This window comes from Anthonomus grandis, chromosome 8 (genome assembly GCF_022605725.1).
Source record: "Anthonomus grandis grandis chromosome 8, icAntGran1.3, whole genome shotgun sequence".
Taxonomy (NCBI): Eukaryota; Metazoa; Arthropoda; class Insecta; order Coleoptera; family Curculionidae; genus Anthonomus; species Anthonomus grandis.
Genome location: NC_065553.1, coordinates 28510884 through 28523722, shown reverse-complemented (window position 1 = coordinate 28523722; position 12839 = coordinate 28510884). Strand labels below are relative to the sequence as shown.

Below are 12839 nucleotides of genomic sequence, written 5' to 3'. Positions count from 1 at the left end.
TGAACCATTCAAAATTTCTTCCTGGAATTTGAAGCTATTTTAAGTTTCTTCCTGATATTTGAAGTATTTTTTTTATTTTAAACTAATGATCATTATTTTAATTTAAGGCAGTCAGGTATTTTAAATATCTTCTTATAGTTTCAGGCAATTTAAATAATTTGTTTATCTTGAAATTTTAAGTAATATTTGAATTTTGGATCAGTTTTCTGTTTTATTTTAGAAATTAATTAGGAAAGTCATTCTAAATTTCTTCGTGGCTTTTGAAGCGATTTTAAATTTCGTCTTGATATTTAAAGTCATTTGAAGTCACTTCTTTTTTAAAGTACCTTATTACTTTCTACTATTTGAAATAATATTTAAATTTTTCACTTAATTTTTCCTTTTAGTGTAGACATTTGAACCATTTTTTATATGTTGATCTTTTATGTAATTTTCTATCTGATTTCAGACATTTGTAGTCATTTTAAATTTCTTCCTGGTACTTAAAGTGATTTCTTATACAGGGTGATTGATGGTTGATGGTACCTTAGACGTTTACGGAGAACGGAAAAATTTTTTTTTTATTTTAAATTTGATAACATGGGTTTTAGCTGATGATCTAACGATTAAACATATTTTTAGCGATGCAGCGTTGCCGCTTATACCAAAAAGTAGTAGCAACTTTGTTATTTTAAATGGAATACCCTGTATATTTTTTTATTATCCGATCCGCTATCACTTTATGATTGGTTCTGTATAAGGTATTCCTATACCTATCTTTAGTGGTTTTCGAGAAATTAATAATTTTCTTTATTTTTTGACCAAAACATAGCTCCAAATAAATTTGTATTACTACGGCACTGGAACGCGCAGAATCTTGAAATTATAAACGTAATTTATGGAAGTATTGTACATTATTTTTCACTATGAAAATTTGTTCTACGTTATACAGGGTTGCTCAAAATTAGTGATTTTACCGCTAGATACAAAAATGGTAAAAAGTGCATTTTTTTTAAATGGAACACCCTGTATATTATAACATATTCTAAAAGGAAATTAAAATCCCTGTCTAAAGAGGTATTATGTTCCTATATCGAAGTAGTTCGGTTTCGGAAATAAAAGCAATTTTCTGTAAAAATCGGAATATTTTGACATATTTGCTTTAGTTGGCCATGAAAGGTCATGATGAAACCATGCTATGCTATTGATGTTTGACAGTGACATTTAGTTGATTAGTAGTAAATACGCTTGGGTGTTTTTTTTTAAATAGTGACCTAAAAATTCATTAAAATGGAAAGAAATAGTTATTCAAATGAAGTTTTGAGGAATCTATTTATTATTCATGGACAATGTGACAAAATTGTAGCAAGAACATGCAGAAAGTTCAAAGAAATGTACCCGAATTTACAAAAAATGGATAAAAGAAAATTTGTGCGAATACAAAATAACTTTATACAATTTGGTTCACAACTTAAAAATGATACAAGATTATAAGTAATTTACAATAAATTTTCAAAATGATTGCCATTGACTTCTAAGCAATTCAAAATCCTGCGTTGTACAGCATGTGTTGTCGCTGCTTGTATTTCAGAAGGATCTAGTTGACCAATGCAATTGATAACTCGTTGACGTAGTTCCTGTTTACTGTTTACCGGTGTCTTGTATACCATTTGCTTCAAATTACCCCAAAAGTAAAAATCAAGTGGTGTAAGCTCAGGTGATTTCGCAGGCCAGTCCCATGGTCCCAAACGCCTAAACCAGCGGTCATCGAATTTCTCAAATAACTCACGTGTCACCTCTTCAGTGCAATGAGCAGGTGCCCCATCCAATTAGAACCAGCAAGTGCGATAATCTTCAAGCGTTAAATTTTCCAGAAAATCTTCTACTACTGAGTACAAAATCTGAATGTATTTATGGGAGTTTAATGACCCGTGGTAAATAAAAAAAGCTATTTGATTGTCTTTTAGTAAACAAAAAACATTAAAACTAAATTTTTCTTGAAACCCCATTTCCTTAACCGCGTGTGGACTTTGATTAGCCCAGAAATGTTGATTTCTTCTATTAAAAATACCTTCTCTAGAAAACTTTGCTTCGTCTGTCCATATTATTTTTTTTAGAAAGTTTGGATCCTCTTGAGTGCGTGTCAGAAGTATCTCACAATATTGAATGCGACGTTGGTAATCATCCGGTTTCAGCTGATGAACTTTTGAATATTTAAAGGGATGCATATTATTGTCGTTCAGAATTTTTTGCACAGAATAATAAGTTAGGCCTAAATCATCTGCTGCACTCCGGATGGAAGCTTGTGGATATGCGTGAAAGTAGGCTAAAACATTCACGATGTTGTCTTCATCAGACGTTACAGGCTTGGGCAAACTTGTATCATTTTTAAGTTGTGAACCAAATTGTATAAAGTTATTTTGTATTCGCACAAATTTTCTTTTATCAATTTTTTGTAAATTCGGGTACATTTCATTGAACTGCATGTTCTTGCTACAATTTTGTCACATTGTCCATGAATAATAAATAGATTCATCAAAACTTCATTTGAATAACTATTTCTTTCTATTTTAATGAATTTTTAGGTCACTATTTTAAAAAAACACCCAAGCGTATTTACTATTAATCAACTAAATGTCACTGTCAAACATCAATAGCATAGCATTGTTTCATCATGACCTTTCATTTGCCAACTAAAGCAAATATGTCAAAATATTCCGATTTTTACAGAAAATTGCTTTTATTTCCGAAACCGAACTACTTCGATATAGGAACATAATACCTCTTTAGACAGGGATTTTAATTTCCTTTTAGAATATGCTTTAATATACGGGGTGTTCCATTTAAAAAAATGCACTTTTTACCATTTTTGTATCTAGCGGTAAAATCACTAATTTTGAGCAACCCTGTATAAGGTAGAACAAATTTTCATAGTGAAAAATAATGTACAATACTTCCATAAATTACGTTTATAATTTCAAGGTTCTGCGCGTTCCAGTGCCGTAGTAATACAAATTTATTTGGAGCTATGTTTTGGTCAAAAAATAAAGAAAATAATTAATTTCTCGAAAACCACTAAAGATAGGTATAGGAATACCTTATACAAAACCAATCATAAAGTGATAGCGGATCGGAAAATAAAAAAATATACAGGGTATTCCATTTAAAATAACAAAGTTGCTACTACTTTTTGGTATAAGCGGCAACGCTGCATCGCTAAAAATATTTTTAATCGTTAAATCATCAGCTAAAACCCAAGTTGCCAAATTTTCAAAAAAAAATTATTTTCCGTTCTCCGTAAACGTCTAAGGTACCATCAACCATCAATCACCCTGTATGCTTTCCAGACTTTTAAAGTAAATGTTATTCCAGGTATTGAAGGTACTTTTTACATCTTTAAGTATCCTATTTTTTATCAATAATTTTCCATTTATTTTAAGCCATTTCTTATACTTTGCAGATCTTTAACGTAATTTTCCACTTTGTATCAGGCATTTCATTTTATTATTTTCATCGTCTTAGTATTTTAATTTTCGATATTTTTATTTCAAGCATTTGAAGCTATTTTAAATATCTTCATGACATTTGAAGTCATTTTTTTACATTCACAAATTTTTGACTAATTTCTCTTATATTTTTGGCATTAAATAATTTTTGCCTTCCAAGTATTTGTAGTCGTTTCTAATTTTGGATTAATTTTCTCTTTTGGTGCAGTCATTTGAAGCCATTTCTTATGTTTCATATCGTTGAAGTAATTTTCTATTTTGTTTCAAGTATTTTTTTTTTAAACCTGGAAATTAGCCGTCCAAATTAGAAGCAAATCTTTTATACAAATTTCGAGGGCCAAATGCTGCTCTTGGTACTCTGCTAAGTTTTTTTCATAAAACCATGTAGCATCCGTTTTACCGCTTTTTTCGAAACATTTTAAAATTAAGCAATAAACCTTGAAGAAAAAATATCTTTGAAATAAGAAATTCTGGAGTACAAAATGCTCATACCTCTGAAACTAAGGCAGTTAGAGCTTTAAAAATTAAAACACAAGTTCAAAAAAATGTGGATTTTGCGAATGTGGATGTCACTTACAAAATGCTCAATCACTGAAGTATTGTAATATCACATTTTTTTAGGTTGGATCGACACTCCAAGAACCTAGATGTCGCCGAACTGAATGGTACAAACAGAAAAACCCTTAAAACAGCTATTGCGGACCCAAGAGCTTTGGTGGTTCACCCTGGTACGGGATACTTATATTTCACTTCTTGGCATCTGCAAGCTTATATCGGCAAACTGGGTATGGACGGATCCAATTTTACAAGAATCCTTACTTGGAACGACGATATTGCTTGGCCCAATGCTTTGACCATTGACTTCTTTACCGATCGGCTATACTTTGCTGATGCACATTTAGATTATATTGGTATGGTTTTATCAATGAGTTAAAAGTTAAAAGCCTAAGTTTAATAATTTTACAGCGTTTACCGACTTGGAAGGCCGTCACAGGCACGTAGTGTTATCAGGAAACTCTGTGCCTCACGTGTTTGCCATCACCTTATTCGATGATTACGTTTACTGGACAGACTGGAACCTTAAGGCTATTTCTAGGGCTAATAAATTCACGGGAAAAGACTTTAAGATCTTAAGAAATACCACTCATAAGCCTTATGACATCCACATCATGCATCCCCTAAGACAACTCCCTTATAATAGCTCTTGCAAACAGAATAACGGAGGTTGTTCGCATCTTTGTTTGATTGCGCCCCCGCCTGCTTCTAGTTATTTGAATATTGACGGGTATGTTTATTTAATAGGCATCTTAGTTTTCGGAATATTATAAGTCAGTTTTTTCAGATATGGGGAAGAAGGAGAGACTGGTTATACTTGTGCATGTCCCAACCAGTTCTATCTAGGTCCGGATCATAAGACCTGTATAGCCAATTGTACTGAAGGGCAATGGCAATGCGGAGGAAGTGACGAAAAATGTATTCCGTGGTTCTGGAAGTAAGTTTTAATTATTTAATATAAAGTCCATATACTTTACTATTTTTTTTATGTTAGATGTGATGGTGAAAAGGACTGTAAAGACGGCTCCGACGAGCCAAGCACTTGTCCTCCGAGACAATGCAGAAACGGTACGTTCCAGTGCAAGAACAACAACTGTACTCCCTCTGCCACGATCTGCGACGGGGAAGATGATTGCGGCGATAATTCTGATGAGGAAAATTGCGATAAGGAGTGTCCCGAGTTAGAAATGAAATGCAGGTGAGTGATAAGTTAAAAAAAATGATAGTGATTTTTTTATTTATTTCAACAAAAAAATTAATCACAATATTTACTGAGCTAGACATTTTGATTATGGGTGACTTTAATATAAATATCCTTGATCAATGCCAGAATATTACCTTTAACTTAATTTCTACGTTTGATTTGTTTAACTTAGAGCAAAAAATTAATGAACCAACTCGAATAAGTAATAATAGTGCTAGATTGATCGATTTACTTTTTGTTAATTTCTCTACCTTTGAAACTGAAGTAATTGATTTTACTGGTTCTGATCATAATTTAATATATTGCAAGTTTGCTTTTAAAAAACCTAAGGAAATTCCACTAAAAAAAATATATATACATAAAAAAAATATATATTCATAAAAAAAATATATATTCATTATTTCTAGACATTTTCGCTAACTATTTGCTTACACTGTTACATGCAGATTTTGCCCCTAAGCATGTAACATGGGATTTCATATAAATTCGGGCAAAAGTTTATGGGTTTTGGTATCGGCTTGGAAGGGTTGTGTGATTTACAGTTTTATAAATGGAATTTGGGGTTTGATAGCAATGCAATTTATTTTTTTAAGGCTTTTGGGGTTTGATTATTTTTAGGAATGTATTTACTTACCCTATCCTGTCAGCACACCTCTGTGGAGTTAGTTGCATTATGTTTCCTTAGTCCTTATTCATGTACCTGGTGTTGGGAACTTTCTGACCTTTGATTTATTTGTCGAGACTTTCTATGAGGCCGGTATATGTCTGGGGTATGGAGGGACTTCTGGAGGGTGCTGTTGTGCCACAGATTGCGCTATGAGTGGAGTAAATAAGACCTTTTAGATGGTGATCCGTTAGTGTAGGAAAACTTACAAATACTTTCTTCTATAGCGGAATCATATTGGGCAAGGTATCCTAATTGATTTGAAATTGGCCTCCCCAGTTTTGCTTGCTATATTTCCCTTCAATTCTTCAAGTTAAGTTTTAGTAAATAAACGTTCCTTGACATCTGGTTTCTAACCCTAGTAGCCGATTGACAGTAATGACTATTGACACACTTGTTGTTGTGAAGTTTTGGCAGCGTTGCTGTTTCCCATTAAGTTTTGGTTTCCATTTGGCGGATGACGGAGCGTCATAAATCAGGCAGAGCGACGTAAGAGGAAAATTGGAATTTCGTAGCCCCGTTGGGAAAATGTTGTTAGTTTTCCATGTTTTAGTATCCGAGCAGTATCATTTTGCTGTGGTATTGCGGAATTTCTATTTTGATAGAGTGAGACCCCGCGTAGTTTTTCACCAAGAGGCAGGGTCAGATCGTGTGGTGGAGAGAGTGACAAGTTCACTGCCAGTGTCACCTGTCACTGTCTGGTCAGTTGACAGTTCCTTGTCCAGCCTGTAGCCATCCCGTTATCAGAAAGAACAGTCGACATTTTGTGGTTTTAAAAGGAAAATTCATCTTGCCGGTAATTCGGTTGAATGGAAAAATATTCCTCCCAAGTTTTGGAGTTTAATTTGATGAACGTCTAGTATGAAGTTGTAGCCGAGAGGATTTCGGATTGAACTGATATTTTGGATTTGGTCGGCTGCTCCCACACCATTTATGGGATTTTGAAATTTTCTAACCACAAAACGAGACTCTAGGCCTCGCTCACCACCTTAGGTATGTAGCAACATGTTGATAATTGCCATGGAATTGATTGTGTGTTTATTATACTGATTTTTTTTGTCCTCTATTTTAGAGGCCTCTCCTTTTTCGTATTCTCTCCCCTATTCTCTGGTCTCTTTCTATTCTCTGGTTTCTTCTGGTCATCCCAACACTGTTAGAAACCGGCTTAAGTGAGCCTCAACACAGCCTGGACTGAGCATTGTACTGTGGCTCTGCGATTTTGGATTGGAACTTGCGTGAAATCGACTTGCCCATGTGGTCGTTACCCTGGTTGTAGCTGACTGATTCCAGAGCTGTCGAGTTAAGCTACCTTAGCCAAAATACACAAGAGATTAGAGGACCCGCAAGTTTTTGCACATTTTATTTTATTTTTCTCTTATTCTTAGAACATTGAAAGACTAGAAGTAGCATGCCGTGGAACTATGGGCAGGTTTGTTTGCTTGCAACATCTCTGATGCAATGATGCCAAGTGCTTATAGAGAAATGGCAAAAATCACTTTATAATATCATACAAATTTTCAGTTGTTTCCGAAGGCACAAAACAATACTACTGCTCCCCTTTAATAAAATATCAAGCGTTTTTTAAAAATAAATTTGATAAGATACTCCATATCGAAGTCAATATAAGTTAAATAAATGAAAATAAAGTACGAAGAAATGAGAAAACGGTAATGGCATCGCAACGCCGCTCGATCGCATTGTTGATGTCACAGATACAAGCACTCTTTACCAGTGACGTCGTCAACAAATATTTATCTGATAAATTTTTATTAATTATTAAAGAGTTTGAGTATAAGTAATATTACCATTTATGAGCTATTTATGTGTTTTTTTTAACGGACTTCATTAGAGGAAGGTCCTAATAAAAGGCAGCATTTTTGTCAAAGCATTTTTATGGAAATTAAATATTTTATTAATATAATATTACAGATTTCTCAATAAATCATGTTTTAAGACACAAATTTTTAACATTTTGCAAAATTTTATTGTTATTGTTATATTGGACAAAACTCAGTTTTACATCACTTACTTATATTACATAATATATACTTCTATGCTGCTGACTTTTTCAAAGGGACAGTATTGCTTCAGCGGAAAAAGTTAAAACTACAAGGATGTTCAAATTGTGAAGAAGTTGCAGGTTTTTTGTAGGTTATAAGATTCTTATTATGAGTATTTAGCCTGTATAATGGTTTTGAGACATTTAATAGTGACCTATATAATACCTAATACCAATTATTATATCATATTAATTTATACTATAAAACAAAGCTAAGAATAAAGACTATGTACAATAGATTAGATTAGATAGTTTATTAGTAGTAATATACAAACAAGTACTTTTACAAGTCAAATAAAATATGTAGTATGTTGGCCTTTTTTATAAAATCATGTTATTATTTCTTAAGTATTTTAATAATGACTTGAGACATCTAATTCAATTTCTTTGGCGCAAATTTACTTGTTGCAATCTTCAAATTTAAATTTTTTGTTCTTTATTTTTTTTCCATAATCTGGTGACAAGTGATTTAGCTTTTGAAACGGTGGAATCATCAGTGCTTAGGTCCTCAGGATATCATTTTGATTTTACCCTAGAATAATATACATAAAAATATAGTATTACCAAAATTAAAAAGAAAAATTTAAAAAAATGTATTATGATAATCCAATTGATCAATAAAATGTATGTTATTATAAAGAATCGTTGTAATATCATACATTTGATTAATTGCATTTAATTAAACAAATATAATACAACAAAATACTATATCACTTTTAAATAAGATATATAGAATAGGATGATACATGGCATAAAACTAGTAGTCTATTTTGAGTGTATTTTTACCTTTTCCTTGACATAGTTAGGGAATGTGTAGCAGTTAAACAAAAACGGCTTGGATGAGAAATAGTAATTGTTGACCTAGACTCCACGGTTACTGTAGAACTATAATTCTCAGATGCAATTATTGTTGATGATGAATGATCAGATCTGTAATTATACAAAATTTGGTGTATCAAGGATATTAATCTATTTTAATTATCCATACTTGTCTATATTAGCTTCACTGTTTGTACTTTATACCGTTTTGAAAGCTAAAGAAGTTTTTGCACTCTTCAGCAAAGCTACCCCTGCAGCTTTGAAGGGTAAATCACTTGGTAAATTAACTGAATTATCGGCTGCTGTGTTTTTAACCAGTGCATCAGAAATCCTAGTAAAAAAATAGTTTTACACACATACCTAATTTAATAAGTATTAGGTATAAATAAAGCTTATATGAGTAACACTAATACTTTTTGTGATGAAACTGTATGTTTTACAACATAGCCCAAGCACAAGTTTTAAAAGGTTGTTTTTTTAGCTTACATAATGTAGCAAATAAAAGCATGCAAACCTTTATCAATAATTCTAAGGTAAAATATAGTCATACTCTATAAATATACTAGAAAAATATATTTAAAAAAATTACCTTTGAGGTAAAGCTGATTTTTTTAATAAAGTCTGGCTACTGATAATATTATCTCCCTTATATCACTTCTAAGGATGTGATCTGAACAAACAAATATGTTCTTTTTAATTGTATTGATTTCCATTAATGAAACCCATTGTTCCCTTTGGGCATAATCATTAGGCAATCTATAATAAGTATTTAATATTTAATCAAAAAGCAAAAAAAAATTACAGTAATAAATTAATATGTGGTGCCAATTACTATATATATTATTGTAAGTTGCAATAAGGTAAAACAAAAAAAAAATTATGGAACTAATTTTAAAGAAAGACAAAATTAACTTTATACATAGATATCAAACTATATATAGATAGGTACATAGGTATTATGCGTTTTTTCTGCCAAAACAACAAAAAAAAAAACATAAAATCCTGTAATAAAACCAGGGACAAAATTCTAGTTTTACATCTTTTATAGCCTATTAATAGATGAATATGTTCAAAAAAATATTTAGATTTAAAAATATAAATATTTTGGTATTTTACGCACACTTTCACATTCAAGTTTTTATTAGGTTTATATCTATAAGATCCCCTATTCTACGTTTATGATGATGGTAACCCCATGATGTGATGTTATGAAAGTATCGGTACTCACTTGTAAAAAGATCGGCTTGAATCACCTTTTTATCATGATGCGGCACAAACGACACAAGTTTCTGCCATCCTAGCAATTTAAAAAAACACTAAAATGTGGCCTTTTTTCCTTTTTAAACCAAAAATGAAAGAAAATACACGAATCCCGAATATAAACAAAAAGCCGTTTGACAGATGACACAACGCGTATGGCTTAGGCGGTTAAGCTCCGGTGTTGTCGCTTCAAATTTTTTAGAAGCAGTTTTAGGGATAAGAATGTTAATAATTTTGTTTTTTTTTTGCTTAAGGATATTATATTTATTCTTAAAATAGGTTAATTGTAGTATTTATATTTTTTATTTTAAATTTTCATATAAAATACAACACAAATAAGTTAAATTAACGTTATAATGTTTGTTAAAATATAGCTAAAAATTTCCTCCGTTGGAAATTTGTGTCGACTTGACAACAGAGAATCGGCACATATGTTTGTAAATAAAACACCCCTCTTGCCCCTGTGCACATGTTGGACTCAAACAAAGTTGTTGTTTACTAATTCTAGCCTTTCAATGTTCTAAGCTCTTATTGAACGGTTTGATTTAGGGTTGGGGGTTGATTTATTAATTTGAATTTTATGGCCTTATTTTCTTTTATGTAAAACAAAAACGTTAAGGGGTTCTTGCTAAGTCTATTAATATTAACATGAGGGTTTTCATTTGAGTCGAGCATCGACATAATTGATTTTGACATTGGGCCTGGATCACCTTGTAGGGGATCGGCTATTTGCTACAAATAACATATTTAGTCATAATGTTAGTTGTTGGTTAACAGGTTTTATTGCACCAACATACCATTAATAGGCTTTTAAATCCGAACCTTACTATTTAAAAGTTTTATTTAGGGTAATGTGACTTGACTAGAGTTTGTAAAAGGTATTATAGAGCCAGTGAGGTATTGTGAATTAGGCTCCAAACATATAGTTCTTGTAAACAACACGTGATCACGTTTTGGATTTTCCCCTTGAACAGTACTGCCGTGCTAAGAAAGAAGAGCATAAGTACCATTTTGCTACTTTTGAGAAAAACGCAGTTAAAGTTTTATTTTTGTATTTTATTAAAAGTCTTTCGTTTTATGGCAAATTCTACGGTTTTTTTTGCCTACTGAATTCCTTGCATGTGTTTAACTATATCTTTAAAATATTATCTCTAAATATGTAAAAGTTCTTTCAAAAATAAGAAAAAACAAAAGCATAAGGGTATCTAATTTTTATTTTATGCCAACATCCCTAGAAAGAAAAGCATATATCGCCTAATCGGTACATATGCTTTTCTTGGTAAGTATTATAAACCCATACAGATTACAACGTACATAGTAAAATAGGCTTAAGCTCTATTTGATTTTAATTGCATTGTATGATTTGAAAGAAGCCTAAATAATAAAAAAAGTATATTTTTTTACTAATTTATAAGGAAAAATACATATAGAGATTAGTACAGTAAATTTATTACTTAAAAACATAAGATTTATTCTCTTAAAATATTTGCTTAACTTAATTTTAAATTAAAATGCCTTAGAGTCTAATTAAATGTTAAAATTTGGGTTTTATTTGGAACAGCTTTTATTCATCATTTTCGTCATTATCAACAGGAATATTGATAATTTTGGTTAACTGGCAGTTCCTTCCAAAAATTTTGTTTATGTTCTGGCATTAATTTAAGTAATTTATTAATAATAGTATTTTTTCTATCAACAGATATGCCTTTATTTTGATCCAAAGGTTCTGGTTTTTTTAGTTGAGAATTTCCTTTTAAAAATTTTTTTGGTAAAAACTCAAAAATGTCTTCTGTCCCATTTATTTCTTTTTTAAAATATAAGCTTTTTGATCCACGTTTAACTGATATTTCTTTAAAATCTCGTATCGATACCGACTTGGACTTAATTTGGTAAGTAGAGCTTAGCGATGGCCAGTGACAGAAATCGTCTTTCTTCATCTCTTTGACGATTGGTTTAACAGAACTGCAGTTTTGAACTACATCGCAAAAATCTTGAAAATCATAAACTCGACCTTGCTTTCGAAGCTGCTTGTCCACAAGGTGATGAAAGGAATCAGCTGCCATAAACGTGTGTCCAGGTTCAAAATAACAAATTGTTATAGTATTTGCACATATTTCATTTGAGTTTATAATGTACATTAAAAAGCTGAACAAGCAATAGTTTTTATTTTGTGCGGTGCAGTTGTCCGCCCAAAACACTATATTTTCATAGTCCCTCGCATAAGTGGTTAAAAAATTGTGGTATGTGCTAGTGATATCTTCTTTTTTTCTTCCAGTCACTCCCTCATGCCAAATTGCAGCAAATGGCGGTCTTTTTTTGTTAAATTTCCCCAAAGGAACGAAACTTTCATTGAATGCAATTATTCGGGGAGTGAATATAACCTCTTTAAACGCCTCCAAACGAGGCAACATAATAACTTTTTGTAAGTCCACACTTACATGTAAGTCATTAGATGAATTAAGTTTTTCGCCGGCCCTGTATTTTTGTCGAGCATCATTAGCCCTTTTTAAATGGATTTTATGGTTAGAACATTCACCACATTCATCGGTCTCATTTTCCGAATGAGAGACTTCATGAAGTTTGTGAGCTTCACACTTCTCACATTCTTCATGCCCTAGTTTTGTGAATGCTATATTAAGGTCATTCACAACTACTTTACGGTAAGATTCATAGCTGCAGGACGAATGACCATAAGTTTGTAAAAAGTTTGTATGCATACCTGTTATTGTCAAATCACTAGGCAAATATAGCTTTTTGGGGGCATGCTCTCTTCGATAATGCGATATTGTAGGG

The 12839-nt window shown here is 31.8% G+C and overlaps 1 protein-coding gene across 1 annotated transcript in view; it reads left to right on the top strand.

The window, feature by feature from the left end:
- Positions 1-12839, top strand: part of LOC126739391 (low-density lipoprotein receptor-related protein 2) — a 392746-nt gene that overhangs the window by 314236 nt on the left and 65671 nt on the right. The window contains exons 41-44 of the mRNA XM_050445052.1: positions 4107-4396; positions 4452-4770; positions 4828-4977; positions 5035-5238. Coding sequence (XP_050301009.1) covers positions 4107-4396; positions 4452-4770; positions 4828-4977; positions 5035-5238 — 963 coding nt within the window. The remainder of the gene's footprint in view (positions 1-4106; positions 4397-4451; positions 4771-4827; positions 4978-5034; positions 5239-12839) is intronic.